This window comes from Felis catus, chromosome D4 (assembly GCF_018350175.1).
Source record: "Felis catus isolate Fca126 chromosome D4, F.catus_Fca126_mat1.0, whole genome shotgun sequence".
Taxonomy (NCBI): domain Eukaryota; kingdom Metazoa; phylum Chordata; class Mammalia; order Carnivora; family Felidae; genus Felis; species Felis catus.
Genome location: NC_058380.1, coordinates 11689061 through 11706391, shown reverse-complemented (window position 1 = coordinate 11706391; position 17331 = coordinate 11689061). Strand labels below are relative to the sequence as shown.

Below are 17331 nucleotides of genomic sequence, written 5' to 3'. Positions count from 1 at the left end.
CACACACACACACACACACACACACACACACACACACACTTATATAATCACATTTTTATCCACTTATATCTATATCTGTATATATAATCCCATCTTTATCCACTTATCTATCAATGGACACTTAGGTTGCTTCCTTATTTTGACTAGTACACATAAAGCTGTGATAAGCATAGTGGTGCCTATATCTTTTCAAATTAGCGTTTTCATTCTGTTTGGGTAAATACCCAGCAGTGGAATTACTGGATCATATGGTACTAATATTTTTAATTTTTTGAGAAACCTCTGTAGTGTTTTCCAACACTGATTGTACCAGTTTGCATTCTTACCAACAGTGTATGAGACTTCCTTTTTTTCCCACATCCTCACCAACACTTGTTACTTGTTGTCTGGGTGACTCTAACCTTTCTGACAACGGTGGGGTGATAGCTCATTGTGGTTTTGATCTGCATTTCCCTGACTAGTGATGCTGAGCATCTTTTCATGTATCTGTTGGCTACCTGTATGTATATTTTTGGAAAAATGTTCAGATCTACCCATTTTTTAATCAGATTTTTTTGGTGTTGAGTTGTAGAAATTCTTCATATATTTTGACTATTAACCCCTTATCAGATATAGATGTATCACTTGCAGATATCTTCTCTTATTCAGCAGGTTGGTTTTTGTTTTGTAAATGTCCTCCTTTACTGCACAGACTTTTTTTTTATTTTGGTGTAGTCCCAATAATATATTTTTGCTTTTGTTTTTCCTTGCCTGAAGAGACAGATCTAGAAAAATGTTGGTAAGGCCAATGTTCAAGAGATAATTGCCTATGTTTTCTTTTAGGAGTTTATGGTTTCAGGTCTCACCTTTAGGTCTTTGATCGATTTTGAGTGTATTTTTGTGTGTGGTATAAGGAAGTGATTTAGTATAATTCTTTTACGTGGAGCTATCCAGTTTTCCCAGAACTTTTTTTTTCATTAAAAAAATTTAAATCCAAGTTAGTTAACATATAGTGTAATAATGATATCAGGAATATAACTTAGTGATTCATTACTTACATATAACACCCAGTGCTCATCCCAACAAGTGTCCTCCTTATGCCCCTCCCCCTTTAGAACTCCCCCCTCACTCAGAACCCCACCAGCAACCCTCAGTTTGTTCTGTATGTAAGAGTCTTTTAAGGTTTCTCTCTCTCTGTTTTTATATTATTTTTGCTTCCTTTCCTTTATGTTCATCTGTTGTGTTTCTTAAATTCCACATGAGTGAAATCATATGATACTTGTCTTTCTCTGAGTGACTTCGTGTAGCATAATACCCTCCAGTTCAATCTATGTTATTGCAAACGGCAAGATTTCATTCTTTTTTATCACCAAGTAGTATTCCATTGTGTGTGTGTGTGTGTGTGTGTGTGTGTGTGTGTGTGTGTGTGTATATACACATATATATGTATGTGTGTATATGTGTGTGTGTGTGTGTGTGTATACACACACATATACGCATACACACCACATCTTCTTTATCCATTCATCAGTTGGTGGACATTTGGGCTCTTGCCATAATTTGGCTATTGTTGATAGTGCTGCTATAAACATTGGGGTAAATGTACCCCTACGAATCAGCACTCCTTTATCCTTTGGATAAATTGCTCCTAGTGCTATTGCTGAGTCATAGGGTAATTCTATTTTTAATTTTTCTGAGGAACCTCCACACTGTTTTCCAGAGTGGCTGCACCAGTTGGCATTGCCATCAGCACTGCAAGAGGGTTCCCATTTCTCCACATCTTTGCCAATGTCTGTTGTTTCCTGAGTTGTTAATTTTAGCCACTCTGACTGGCGTGAGGTGGTATCTCATTGTGGTTTTGATTTGTATTTTCCTGATCATGAACTATGTTGAGCATCTTTTTATGTGTCTGTTAGCCACCTGTCTTCCATGTCTTTTTATGTCTTCTTTGGAAAAGTGTCTACTCGTGTCTTCTGCCCATTTCTTCACTGAATTATTTGTTTTTTGGTAAGTTCTTGATACATTTTTGGTACTAACCATTTATCTAATCTGTCATTTGCAAATATCTTCTCCCATTCTGTCAGTTGCCATTAAGTTTTGTTGATTGTTTCCTTTGCCGTGCAGAAGGGTTGTATCTTGATGAGGTCCCAATAGTTCATTTTTTTTTTTTTTTGCTTTTATTTCCCTTGCCTTTGGATATGTGTTGAGTAAGATGTTGCTGCAGCTGAGGTCAAAGAAATTGTTGCCTGCTTTCCCCTCTACTGTCTTGATGGTTTCCTGTCTCACATTTAGGTCTTTCATCCATTTTGAGTTTATTTTTGTGTATGGGGTAAGAGAGTGGTCCAGTTTCATTCTTCTGCATGTTGCTGTCCAGTTTGACCAGCACCATTTGCTGAAGAGAATGTCTTTTTTTCCATTCGATACTCTGCCCTGCTTTGTCAAAGATTAGTTGGCCATACATTTCTGGGTTCTCTATTCTATTCCATTGGTCTATGTTTCTGTTTTTGTGCCAATACCATTCTGTCTGGATGATTACAGCTTGGTAGTATAGGCTAGAGTCCAGGATTGTGATGCCTCCCGTTTTGGTTTTCTTTTTCAACATTATTTTGCCTGTTTGGGGTCTTTGCTGGTTCCATATAAACTTTAGGATTGTTTATTCTAGCTCTGTGAAGATTGCTAGTGCTGTTTTGATTGGTATTGCATTGAATGTGTAGATTGCTTTGGGTAGTATTGACATTTAACAACATTTATACTTCCAATCCATGAGTATGGAATGTTTTTCTGTTTCTTTGTGTCTTCTTCAATTTCTCTCACAAGCTTTCTATAGTTTTCAGCACAACAGATCTTTTACCTCTTCAGTTAGACATATTCCTAGGTATTTTATGGTTCTGGTGCAATTGTAAATGGGATTGATTCCTTGATTTCTCTTTCTGCTGCTTCATAATTGGTGTATAGATCCGCAACTGATTTCTGTACATCGGTTTTATATCCTGAGACTTTGGTGAATTCATGGATCAGTTCTAGCACTTTTTTGGTTAAGTCTTCTGGGTTTTCCACATAGAGTATCATGTCATCTGCAAAAAGTGAAAGTTTAACTTCTTCTTTGCCAATTTAGATGCCTTTTATTTGATTTTGTTGTCTATTTGCTGAGGCTAGGACTTTGAACCCTATGTTTAACAATAGTGGTGAGAGTGGACATCCCTGTTATGTTCCTGGTATCGGGGGGAAAGCTCTCAGTTTTTCCCCATTGAGGATGATATTAGCAGTGGGTCTTTTGCATATAGCTTTTATGATGTTAATGTATGTTCCTTCTATCCCGACTTTGAGGGTTTTTATTAAGAAATGATGCTGTATTTTCTCAAATGCTTTTACTGCATCTATTGACAGGATCATATGGTTCTTATCCTTTCTTCTATTAATGTGATATATCACATTGATGGATTTTGCGAATATTGAACCAGTCCTGCAGCCCAAGAATGAGTCCCTCTGGATCATGGTGAATAATTCTTTTAATACACTGTTGAATTTGATTTGCTAGTATCTTGTTGAGAATTTTTGCATCCATGTTCATCAGGGATATTGGGCTTTAGTTCTCCTTTTTAGTGGGGTCTTTGTCTGGTTTGGGGATCAAGGTAATGCTGGCTTCATAGAATGAGTCCAGAAGCTCTCCTTCCATTTCTAGTTTTTGAAACAACTTGAGAAAAATAGATATTAACTCAGCTTTAAATCTCAGGTAGAATTCCCCTGGGAAGCTACCTGGCCCAGGACTCTTACTTGTTCAGAGAGTTTTGATAACGGATTGAATTTCTTCGCTGGTTATGGGTCTGTTTAAATTTTCTATTTCTGTTTGAGTTTTGATACTGTGTGGGTGTCTAGGAATTTGTCCATTTCTTCCAGATTGTCCAGAGTGTTGGCATATGATTTTTCATAGTATTCTCTAATACTTGTTTGTATTTCTGTGGTGTTGGTTCTGATCTCTCCTGTTTAATTCATGATTATATTTATTTGGGTACTCTCTTTTCTTAGAAATCTGGTAGGGGGTTATCAATTTTGTTAATTTTTTCAAAAAGCCAGCTGTGAGATACATCTGTTCTACTGTTTTGTGTGTGTGTGTGTGTGTGTGTGTGTGTGTGTGTGTGATTCTATACTGTTGATTTCTGTTCTAATCTTTATTATTTCTTTTCTGCTGACTTTGGGCTTGCTTTGCTGCTGTGTTTCTAGGTCCTTTAGGTGTGAGGTTAGGCTCTATATTTGGGATCTTTCTTGATTCTTGAAATAGGCCTGGAGTGCAATGTATTTTCCTCTTAGGACTGCCTTTGCTGCATCCCAAAGGGTTTGGACTGTCAAGTTTCCTTTTCATTTGCTTCCATATATTTTTAAATTTCTTCGTTAATTTCCTGGTTGACCCACTCATTATTTAGTAGGATATTCTTTAACCTCAGCATATTTAAAGGCTTTCCAATTTTTTTTTCTTGTGGTTGATTTCAAGTTTCATAGCATTGTGATCTAAAAATGTGCATGGTACGATCTCAGTCCTTTTATATTTCTTGAGGGTTGTTTTGTGACCCAGTATATCTGTTTTGGAGAATGTTGCATGTATACTCAAGAAGAATATGTATTCTGCTTTGGGATGAAAAGTTTTGAAATATATCTGTTAAGTCCATCTAGTCTAGTGTACCATTCAAGGCCATTGTTTCCTTATTGATTGTCTGCCTAGTTGATCTGTCCCTTGCTATAAGTGGAGTATTAAAGTCACCTACAATTATAGTATTATTATCAATAAGTTTGCTTATGTTTGTGATTAACTGATTTATATATTTGGGTGCTTTCACTTTGGGGCATAAACATTTACAATTGTTAGCTCTTCTTGATGGATAGACCCTTTAATCATGATATAATGTCTTTTTTCATCTCTTTTTACAGTTTTTGGTGTAAAATATAGTTTGTCTGATATAAGTATGGCTACTCCAACTTTATTTTGATACCCAGTAGCATAATAGATGGTTCTCCATCCCCCACTTTCAATCTGCAGATGTTCTCAGGTCTAAAATAGTCTCTTGTAGGCAGGGTATAGATGGATCTTGTGGGTTTTTTTCTTTAATCCATTCTGATACCCTATGTCTTTTGATTGGGGCATTTAGTCCATTTACATTCAGAGTGATTATTGAAAGATACGGATTTAGTGTCATGGTGTTAACTGTAGACTTGATGCTTGTGGTAATGTCTCTGGTCTTTGGTGGTCTTTCTGCTTTCCACTCAGAGTCCCCCTTAGGATCTCTTTTATGGCTGGTTTAGTGGTCGTGAACTCCTTTAGTTTTTGATTGTCTGGGAGAGCTTTTCTCTCTCCTTCTATCCAGAATGACAGTCTTCTTAGAAAAGGATTCTTGGCTCCGTATTTTTACTATTCAGCACATCGGATATTTCCTGCCACTCCATTCTGGCCTGCCAAGTTTCAGTGGACAGGTCTGCAACTACCCTTATGTGTCTACCCTTGTAGATTGAAGGCCTGTTTGTCCCTAGCTGCTTTCAGAATTTGCTCTTTATCTTTGTATTTTGCCAGTTTCACTATGATATGTCATGGGGTTGACCTGTTTTTGTTGATTTTGAAGGGAGTTCTCTGTGCTTCCTGAGCTTGGATGTCTACATCCTTCCCCAGATTAAGGAAGTTCTCAGCTATAATTTGTTCAAATAAACATCTTCCTTCTCTCTCTCTCTTCTTCTTCTGGAACTCCTATGATAAAGATACTGTTTCATTTCATGGAATCACTTAGGTCTTTAATACTCCCTTCGTGATCTAGTAATTTCCTATCCCTCTTTTTACCAGCTTCATCAGTTTCTATAATTTTATCTTTTATTTCACTTATTCTCCCTTCGCTTCTTCCATCCTTGCTGTCACTGCATCTAATTTATTTTGCATCTCATTTATAGCATTTCTTAATTCCTCATGACTATTTCTTAGGTCCTTGATCTCTGCAGCAATAGATTCTCTGCTGACTTGCATGCTTTTTCAAACCCAACTATTAGTGTCATGACTATTATTCTAAATTCATGTTCAGATACATTGTTTATATCTGTTTTGAGCAATTCTCTGGTTGTCATTTCTTCCTGGAATTTCTTTTGAAGAGAAGTCTTCTGTTTCTTCATTTTGGCTAGCTTTTTTTTTTTGTCTGTTATGTGTTTTAATAGCTTGTTATGTTTCCTGCACCTGAAAGTACTACTACATCAAAAAGGGGTCATACACGTCTAGGGCCTGGCACTTCAGGAAGCACATTTGGAGTCTATTGTTGAATCTCTGGTCGCTTTATCTCACTGCTCATAGTGGTGGTTTGGATCTTCCACAGGTGTGCTTTGATTTGTTTGTTGATGTAACCTTGGGGAAAAAAGGGGGAGGGTGGAAGAAGCCTTATCCCATGCAAAGAGACAAATGACAGGGGTGAAATGACAGTTGAGGCAGAGATTCAAAGAAACCATAAGGCTTAATCCAGGGAGAGAGAGAAGGGGAGAGAGAAAGAGGAAAATAAAAAAGAAGGAAATACAGAAAAGGTATAAAAATAATAAGCGCCTGATTAAAAAAACAACCAGAACAGAGAAAGAAAGAAAGAAAGAAAGAAAGAAAGAAAGAAAAAAAATATATATATACAGTGAGAATATATATATAATTATATTTATATATATGGCAGGATAGTTGTCTGTTGGTGCCTGGGACTGAAGGCTGTGCTGGTCTGGAGGAGAGGCCATCTGGTTTGTTCAGTGTCAATTTCACTCTGGTCTAGCAGTTACCAGTCAAGGGTAGGGGTTGGTGTGAGCAGCTCCTGCCTCCACTGGGGGCCATTGTCCTGTTTCTTGAAGCCCCATCATGTTGGTGATGGGGAGAAAAATGGTGACAACACAATCTCTCCTTCTCGGACTGGGTGTCCCAAACCACACTGTTTAGGCAGTCCTCTCAGAGCCACACGAGTGGACCGGCTTGTCCTGCTCCACAGTCTTCTGCGCCTCCTAGGCGCTCACCTGAGATTCAAGCCCCAATGTCTTAAAAGATCCTGCTCTGCATGGACAGCTTCCGGAATAGCACCTCTCTGCCCAGCCAACAAAGGGCCTCTGGCTGGTGCCTGCAGGGTCTTTTGTCCTTGGAGGGGCAATATACCCTCTTCCCACAGTACTCAAGGAAAGGGACTGTTTTCTCCCAGTGTGCCCCTAACATGGCTACCATCCTCCGGGGCTGGCTCCCTCTTTCCCCTAGGTATGACCATCTGCAGTGGCTGCAGTCTGGAGAAAGTCGTGCACCCCTGAAAACTCTACTCTTCACTCCTAAGGCTGTTTGCAAAGTAGACACTGGCTCTCTCCATGTTCTTTGTTCCCTAGTCCGTGGTCCAGAGAGGTTTTTCTCTTCTCCAAATGCAATCCCGCACTTGCACAGCCTCTCTTTCTCTTCCTCTGAAGGGGTTCCCCCAGTCCGTGCCTTTGTCATCGATTTTATTTCTCCCAATTCACAAACATGCACCATCTCCTGTACCCTCATGGAGGTGTTGCTGTCACTCTGTGGCCTGGATTCCTGGAATGCCAAGTGTTCTGACCTCAATACTGCTGTGTTTGAGGGATGAGGGAAATTTGGGTTCCCCTACTTCTCTGCCATCTTGACTCTCCCCTCGGGTAGTTCTATTTGTAATTTTTTGAGGAACTTCCATCCTGTTTTCCAGAGTGGCTGCACCAGTTTTCCCCAGAACTATTGATTGAAGAGACTATTTCCCCATTGTCTATTACATGTGAACATAAAATTTCAATTTTCTGAGGTAAATTATCAAGAGTTGAATTTCTGGGTCATATGATAAAGGTACTTTTTTTTTGTTTGCTTTTATTTTAATCACCTAGTGCTCATCAGAAGAAGTGTATTCCTGGGGTGCCTGGGTGGCTCAGTCAGTTAAGTGTCCGACTTCAGCTCAGGTCATGATCTCATGGCTTGTGAGTTTGAGCCCCATGTCGGGCTCTGTGCTGACAGCTCAGAACCTGGAGCCTGCTTCAGGTTTTGTCTCTCTCTCTCTCTCTCTCTCTCTCTGCCACTCTTCCCCTTATGCTGTCCCTCTCTCTGTCTCAAAAATAAATAAACATGAAAAACAAAAAACAAGCATATTCTTTAATCACCATCACCTATTTGACCCATTCCCCTACCTTCCTCTCCTCTAGTAACCATCAGTTCTCTGTAGTTAAGAATCTGTTTCTTGGTTTCTTTCTGTGTGCTCTTCCCCCTTTCGCTTGTTTAAATTCCACATAAGAATGAAATCATATGGATGGTATTTGTCTTTGACTTCTTTGACTTAGCATTATACTCTCTAGATCCATCCATGCCATTACAAACAGCAAGACTTCATTCCTTTTTATGGCTGAATAATATTCCGTGTGTGTGTGTGTACATGTACATATGTACGTAACACATCTTAAAAAAATTTTTTTTAATGTTTTTTAAATTTTTGAGAGACAGAACAGCACATGAGTGGGGGAGGGGCAGAGAGAGAGGGAGCCAGAATCCAAAGCAGGCTCCAGGCTCGGAGCACAGAGCCCGATTTGGGGCTCGAACTCATCACTAGATCAGAGCCGAAGTTGGACACTAAACCTACTGAGCCACCCGGGGGCCCTGTACGTACCCCATCTTTATCCATTCATCAATCGATGGACACTGGGCTACTTCCATACCTTGGCTCTTGTAAATAATGCTGCTATAAACATAGGGGTGTAATTAGTGTTTTCGTGGTTGGGTAAATACATAGTGGTATAACTAGTGGATTATAGGATAATTCTGTTTTTTTTTTCCAAATTTTTATTTAAATTCTAGTTCACTAACTACAGTGTAATACTATTTTGAGGAGTAGAATTGAGTGATTTCATCACTTACATATGACACCCATTTCTCAACACAAGTGCCCTCCTAAATGTCCATCACCCACCCACCTCCCTCCATCAGCCCTCCATTGTTCTCTGTTGTGAAGTCTTTTATGGTTTGTTTCCCTCTCTCTTCCCCCCACCTTCCCATATATTCTTCCATTTTATTTCTTAAATTCCCCCACATATGAGTGAAGTCATATGGTATTTATCTTTCTCTGACTTATTTTGCTGAGCATAATACTCCGTAGCTCCACCTACCTTATTGCAAATGGCAAGATTTCGTCCTTTTGATGTCTGAGTAATACTCCACTGTGTTCTTTATCCATTCTTCAGTTGATGGACATCGGGGCTCTCTTCATAGTTTGACTATTGTTGATTATGCTGCCATAAACATCAAGGTTGCATGTGCCCCTTTGAATCAGCATTTTTGTATCCTTTGGGTAAATACCTAGTAGTGCAATTGCTGGCTTGTAGGGGAGTTCTATTTTTAACTTTTGAGGAACCTCCATACTATACTCCAGAGTGGCTATACCAGTTTGTATTCCCACCAACAGTACATGAAGAGGGTTCCCCTTTCTCTGAATCCTTGCCAACACTTGGTGTCTCTTGTATTGTTGCTTCTAGCCATTCTGACAGGGGTGAGGTGATACCTCATTGTACTTGTGATTTGCATTTCCCTGATACTAAGTAACGTGAGCATCTTTTCATAGGTGTGTTGGCCATTTGTATGCCTTCTTGGGAGAAATGTCTGTTCATGTCTTCTGCCCATTAAAATTTTTTTAAATGTTTATTGATTTTTGAAAGAGAGAATGTGGGAGGGGCAAAGAGAGAGGGAGACACAGAACCTGAAGCAGGCTCCAGGCTCTGAGCTGTCAGCACAGAGCCCGTCTTGGGGCTTGGACCCATGAGCTGTGAGATCATGACCTGAGCCGAAGTTGGAAGCCCAACCAACTGAGCCACCCAAGCGCCCCAGGTTGTATAAGTTGTTGATATATTTTGGATACTATTTCATTTGCAAATATCTTTCCCTATTCTGTAGGTTGCCTTTCAGTTTTCTTGATGGTTTCCTTTGCCGTGCAGAAGCTTCTATATTGACTTTTTAAATTTTTTTTTTTCAACGTTTATTTATTTTTGGGACAGAGAGAGATAGAGCATGAACGGGGGAGGGGCAGAGAGAGAGGGAGACACAGAATCGGAAACAGGCTCCAGGCTCTGAGCCATCAGCCCAGAGCCTGACGCGGGGCTCGAACTCACGGACCACGAGATCGTGACCTGGCTGAAGTCGGACGCTTCACCGACTGCGCCACCCAGGCGCCCCAATATATTGACTTTTTAAAAAAAAACATTTAATTATTTTTGAGAGAGCACGAACAGGGGAGAGGCAGAGAGAGAGGCAGACACAGTATCCAAAGCAGGATCCAGGCTCTGAGCTGTCAGCACGGAGCCTGCCCCGAGGCTTGAACCCGTGAACCGTGAGCTCATGACCTGAGCTGAAGTTGGACGCTTACCCGACTGAGCCACCCAGGTGCCCCAGATGTAGTCCCAATAGTTTAATTTTGTTGTTGTGGCTCTTGCCTCAGTGGACCCTATCTAGAAGAAAGTTGCTATGGCCAATGGCAGAGAAAATGCTGCTTGTGCTTTGTTCTAGGGTTTTTATGGTGTTTGGGTCTCACATGTAGGTCTTTGAGCCATTTTGTTGATTTTTGTATATGGTGTAAGAGGGTGGTCTGTTTTCATTCTTGTGCGTGTCGCTGTCCAGTTTTCCCAACACCATCTGTTCTTGAGGGTGATGTCCTTACGAAGAAGAGTTCCTACAGTGGCCTGCAGGGTCGTGTCCTCTGTCCCCAGGGCCCTGTTTCCAGGAGCGTCTCTAATGGGTGCTGCGTGAGCTCTGCTTTTGTGTCCTGGCCCCTTGATCCTTCAAGCCAGACATCGGCAGAGGCTCTCTTTGCCTGTTGTGGGCAGTATTGGGTCCCTGGCCTGAATGGGGGGCATTTTACGTAGGTGTGCCCTGCTCTGTTGGTGAAATGGGACTTAGCACCACTGCTGCTGGTACCAAGGCCTTGCAAAAGTCCCAGGTGAGGAGATGCAAGGATGAACAAGGGTTTGGGGCCCGTCTTGTGGGGGCGGGAGCCCCCTCCGCGCTGGGACTGAGGCACATGAGGCTGAGGGGTGGTGACCCTAGGGCATGGGGGGCGGGGCTCGGTGTAATCAAGTTAGGTGGTGAGTGTCCGTGCTGGGCTGGGTCCTGCACGTGGCCCTGTGCTTACGCTGAGGGGTAGGGGTAGGTGACGTGGTGCTGGCCAGCTCGTGCTCTGGGAAGAGCAAGTAACGTCCCCACTCTGCGCCCCTGGTGCTCTTCAGACCAGATCCCGTGCTGGAGGTGTGGGTTGTTGGCCTGCCTTCTCTCCCAAGAGCAGCGAGAGGATCTCTGGACCGTATCCTGGCCAAGCCCGCTCACCTTTACACTCCAAGCTTCAAGCCCCTTTGCTCGCAAGAGCTCACAAAATTCAGGCCCTGTCAGTTTTCAAGCCACTGGCTGTGGGGATTTGTTTTCCCTGCGGGCTCCTCTGTGTGCCGGTCCGTCTCTCGCCTTGTGGCCACACCGTGGCCACAGCTGTCTGCTCATCACAGCAGCCATGATCTCTTCCTCTCCGGAGCTGCTTCTCCTCACTCCCTACCTTCTTTGATGTGACCTCTTCTCTTTCTTCACTTGTCAAGTTTGTTCTTCCTGTCTTCAGGTCGATTTCTGGGGTATTTCGGACAAGATGATAGTCACCTAGTTGTATTTGTGGGACAGGGTGAGCGTATAGTCCTACTCGGCTGCCAGACGCTTCCAAGGTCTATTTAACCTTATGATAAACTGAAAAGTTCCCCCCCCCCCCCCAGAATGGCTGTCCCATTTTGCATTCCTAGCAGAAAAATACGAGAGTTAGAATTGCTTTACATTCTCACCAGCCCTTGGCATTGTCAAGTAAGAAAAAATTTTCCATTTTAATATATGGGTAGTGAAATGTCATTATAATTTTAATTTGCATTTTCCTAATAACTAATGGTGTTGAGCATCTCGTGCTTATTTGCCATTCATGTATTTTCTTTGAAGTGTCTTTAAATCTTTTGACCATGTGTTTTTCAGTCTTGATATACTTTTTTGGGGGGAATCAGTTTAGATATACCGAAAATTTGCAAATATAGGATATAGTTCCTATATACCCTTGACCTAGTTTCTCTTACTGTTAACATCATCTAGAATTATGATTCCTTTGCCCAAACTAAGAGATGAACCTTCATCAACACTGTTAATTAATTTCCAAACTTTATTCAGATTTCTCCAGTTTTTCTGCTAATGTCATCCAAAGCTCCCCCCACCCCCCACCCCCCACCCCCGGTCCAACTCCAGGATCAATTCCAGGGTATGGAGAGTTAAAGTTTTATGCCCTCATTTTATTTTATTTTTTCAACGTTTATTTATTTTTGGGACAGAGAGAGACAGAGCATGAACGGGGGAGGGGCAGAGAGAGCGGGAGACACAGAATCAGAAACAGGCTCCAGGCTCCGAGCCATCAGCCCAGAGCCTGACGCGGGGCTCGAACTCTCGGACCGCGAGATCGTGACCTGGCTGAAGTCGGACGCTTAACCGACTGCGCCACCCAGGCGCCCCTATGCTCTCATTTTATAAATCTCCTGGGTATCTTCACCTTCTTGGAGAACTGGTGCCCAGAGCCATCTGACCTCTAATCTTGAGTGTTTTTTGGATCTTCTCCATTATTGACATCTTGGGATATCCCTTTACCTTCATCTTGGGGGATTCCTTTCACCTCCCTCTTGGGTTGTTTGTCCTATTTTCTGGATCTCATGCCTTTCATTTTCATGGCATTCCTTCTCTTGGTTCATTATCTCATTTTGGCAAAACACACATTTTGAAGCTTCTAGGTAAAAGGAAGATGGAAGTTATTTTTGTATAGATATTCTCTTCTTACATAATATTTTTTCAGGGTGTGGTAATTTTATTTTTATTTTTTAAGAACTTTACTTAACCCCAAATTAGTTAACATACAGTGTAAAACTGATTTCAGGAATAGAATTTAATGATTCATCACTTACACAGAACACCCAGTGCTTGTCCCAACAGGTGCCCCCCTTAATGCCCATCACCCATTTAGCCCATCCTCCCACCCACCACCCCTCCCTGATTTTGTTCTCTGTATTTATGAGCCTCTTAGGGTCTTCCTCCCTCTCTGTTTTTATCTTATTTTCCTTCCCTTCCCCTAGGTTCATCTATATTGTTAAATTTCACGGGAGTGAAACCATGCCATATTTGTCTTTCTCTGACTTGTTTCACTAAGCATAACACATTCTAGTTCCATCCATATTGTTGCAAATAGCAAGACTTCATTCTTTTCGATTGCTGAGTAATATAAGCAATATTCCATTATATACATATATTTGTGTATATATATGTATATGTATTTATGTATGTACACACACGCGCGCGCGCACACACACACACACACACACCATCTTCTTTATCCATTCATCAGTCGATGGACATTTGGGCTCTTTCCATAGCTTGGCTATTGTTGATAGTGCTGCTATAAACATTGGGGTGCATGTGACCCTTGGAATCAGCATTTTTGTATTCTTTGGATAAATACCTAGTAGTGCAATTGCTGGCTTGTAGGGTAGTTCTATTTTTAATTTTTGGAGGAGACACCACACTATTCTCCAGAGCGGCTGCACCAGTTTGCATTCCCACCAACTGCACAAAAGGGTTCCCTTTTCTCCACATCCTCACCAACATCTCGTTTCCTGAGTTGTTAATTTTAACCACTCTGGCCAGTGTGAGATGGTATCTTAGTGTGGTTTTGATTTGTATTTCCCTGATGGTGAGTGACGTTGAGCATCTTTTCATGTGTCTGTCAGCCATCTGGATGTCTTCTTCGGAAAAGTGTTCATGTCTTTTGCCCTTTTTTTTCACTGAACGATTTGTTTTTTGGGGGGTTGAGTTTGAGAAGTTCTTTATAGATTTTGGATACCAACCCTTGATCTGATAGGTCATTTGCAAATATCTTCTCCCATTCCACAGGGTGCCTTTTAGTTTGGTCATTGCCTTTGCTGTGCAGAAGCTTTTTGTCTTGATGAGGTGGTCGTGAATTTTACATCCCAACTTGCCCAGGGTAGAGTACCCAGTTAGTTAATCAAACACTGATGTAGGTATTGCTGAAAAATATTTTGTGGATGTGGTTGTAGGTCCGCAATCAGTTGACTTTGTTTAAACAGTAAGTTATATTGATAGGTTTTTATTTAAATTCAAGTTAGTTAACATAGTGTAATATTGGTTTCAGGAGTAGAATTTAGTGATTCATCACTTACATTCAACACCCAGTACTCATCACAACAAAGTGCCCTCCTTAATGCCCATCCCCCATTTAGCCCATTCCCAGCCCACCTCCCCTCCAGCGACTGTCAGTTTGTTCTCTATCATTAAGAGTCTTTTACAGCTTGCCTCCCTTTCTTCCCCCCACTGCCCCTATGTTCATCTGCTTTGTTTCTTAAAATCCAAATGAATGAAATCACATGGTATTTATCTTTATCTGACTGACGTATTTTGCTTAGCATAGTACCATAATTAGTTGACTTTAAGTAAAGAAAATTACCCTTGCCAAATGGATGGACCTCATCCAATCAAGAGATGGCCTTTAAGGAAAAAGTGATGTTTTCTAGAAAAGAAGAAAGGATGCCTCACAACTATTCTATCAACACCTTTGAATCCAGCCCGCTAACCTGCCATTTGAATTTCACAGTGGCCTTTTCTCGCAATCATGTGAGCCAATTTCTTAAATCTATTAGCTATGTCTATGTCGCTCCTATTTGTCGAGAGAAACCTAAGTAACATACAGGGTATAGGATTATAGATTAGAAATAAATTCCTCTCAGAAGTTTGAAGGCTCCATTAGTTTCTAGCTTCCAGTGATGCTGTTGATAACTTTGATTCAATTCTGACCCTTGAGCTTTATACAAAATTAATTTTAGTCTCTGAAGGTCTAGAGAGTCTCATGATCATCCCTGGTGGCTGGAAATTGCATGGTCAGGTTCATTTTTGTCCGTCTTTATGGGCGTTCGTTCCCTTTCAATCTGGGAAGTCATGTTTTTGAGTTTGAAGAAATTTTCTTAAATTACTTGTTTGAAGGCTTTTTTACCTCCATGGTCTATGTTTTCTCTTTGTGGAATTAACATTGGATAGATGATCTGGTGGAATAGTCTAAAATTTTGAAATTCTTTTTCCTCTTTTAAAAAATTGGATGTTTCCTCAGTCTTATCTTCTAACACTTTTTATTTATTTGTAAGCTCTATGCCCAATGGGGCTTGGATTTAGGACCCTGAGACCAAGAGTCACATAGTCTACAACTGAACAAGGCAGGCACCCCAATCATTCTCTTAATTTCTACTTTCCACCATTATGCTTTGACTTTCCAAGAGCTCTTTGATGTTTTGTGAATGTTCATTTTTGTAATAGCATCGTGATCTTGTTTAATGGATACCATATAATTTGTTACCTATAAAGATATAATGGTAATTCTTGTTTGTCTCAAAGTTTTTTTTTTTTTAAAGATTTTATTTTCAAGTAATCTCTATGCTCACTGTGGGGCCCAAAGTCACAACCCCAAGATTAAGAGTTGCAGGTTTGACTGACTGAGCCAGCCAGGCTCCTCCAAATTTGCTTCATATACTCCGTTTCTCTCTGTCCTCAGTTTTCTGTGGGTATGTTTGTTTGTTTTAGAGAATTTCCTCAGATGTTTCTTGATCCTTAGCTGCCTGCTCATGAAGAGTGGGGACTAAATGCCACGAGCACTGGTGGCGGGGGAAGGCTTGGTAGCTGAAACTCATTGTACGGTGCCCTGGCTAAGTCAACCGCTGGGAGATCGCCAATGTTATGATCTGCAAACTCTCTCCTTTGGTAAAGTAATATCGTGGTGGTCCAAATGCAAGAGTGGGGAGAGTAAAAGAATGTACTGTCGTCATGCCTGAGAGTCGGGCATAATCTCAGGCTGTCCTAGGCAAATTAGAGGATGATCATCTCCTTCCTGATAGGGATATTCCTCACGGAAAATTCTTCCATATCCAGTACAGGTGCTAGAAGTCAAAATTGTCTGCGTCTAGCAGCTGTGTGAAGGAAGAGGTCTAGGAGTTCTTGTCATCCATCTTCCAACGTTCATGCTTGTTTATAGTCTTAAATCGGAGGCAGCCTACATTCCAATCGGCAACCGTGTAGAAAACCGTGGAATTCATACAACGGAATGCTACTCGGTAGTGAAAAAGAATGAGCCTCTGCTACATAAAAGGAAATGAATTTTAAATAGTGTTGAACAGGGACACCAAAAAAACCGGATAGAAAGTACATGCCATATGATCCCATTTATGTGAAATACAAGAACTGGCAAAACGAATCCAGGATGATAGAAGTCATAAGAAGTGAATTTCGGGACACCAATGGAGAGGCATTGATGGCACCAGGGGAGGGCACACGGAAGAGTCTGTAGGCCAGATAGGGGTAGATTTACAAATTGGGGGGAGGGGAGAGTGGCATTTCAGCTAGGTAAACCTCTACCTGAGGTGGGGGAATTCATTAGGACAGGAATATTAGGGAAAGAGGGAAAGGGTCCTCAGCTGTTGGCTTCATGAGAATTCTATGTTGAAATCCCAACCCGGGATAGATGCCCAGCACCAACTCTGTAGGTAAAATTACTACTTACACTGAGGAACCATGGCTTTAGGTTATATTTACAAAAGTGAATACCATGTTTGCCTTTAAGAATCTGTTGGCTTGGGGGCGCCTGGGTGGCGCAGTCGGTTAAGCGTCCGACTTCAACCAGGTCACGATCTCGCGGTCCGGGAGTTCGAGCCCCGCGTCAGGCTCCGGGCTGATGGCTCAGAGCCTGGAGCCTGCTTGGGATTCTGTGTCTCCCTCTCTCTCTGCCCCTCCCCCGTTCATGCTCTGTCTCTCTCTGTCCCAAAAATAAATAAATGTTGAAAAAAAATTGTTTTATAAAAAAAAAAAAAAGAATCTGTTGGCTTGAACTTGAAGTATTTTACACTGAGCATCTTAATCATCAGGAATGGCTTTCTGTAGCCTTTGTCCTTCTGCTTTCCAATGATGTGTTTCTCTATCGTAAGCCTCTGCTGCTGGGGAAACCCATGAGATGGTGTAGATGCAATAATAGCTTAAAATACTCACCGTGCCTCTGTGCCGAGTCAATTCCTCGGTGAGAAGTAGACTCCCCATTCCTCTGGCATCAGTCCTGTCAGTGTCGTTTACTTGGGCCATGTCACAAGGTGACATTCAAGAGAATATAAGCTGCATCTAAGCAGAAGCTTTATGAGCTCCTCTTGCCTGCTTCCACGGTCACTTTTTTGTCTTCTGCCATACAAATGCCATGTTCTAGAAGGGGGCCGCTCTGGTTCCCCTATCCAGAG

General features: G+C 41.5%; 1 protein-coding gene across 2 annotated transcripts in view; it reads right to left on the bottom strand.

Annotated features, from left to right (window-relative positions):
- Positions 1-12632: 12632 nt before the first annotated feature.
- PIP5K1B (phosphatidylinositol-4-phosphate 5-kinase type 1 beta) overlaps positions 12633-17331 on the bottom strand; it is a 317417-nt gene continuing 312718 nt past the window's right edge. The window contains exon 13 of one of the 2 annotated variants that reach the window (XM_019815741.3): positions 12633-12785. In XM_019815741.3, the coding sequence (XP_019671300.2) occupies positions 12750-12785 (36 nt within the window). In that variant the 3' untranslated portion in view covers positions 12633-12749. The remainder of the gene's footprint in view (positions 12786-17331) is intronic. The other variant, XM_045043291.1, reaches the window with a different exon arrangement.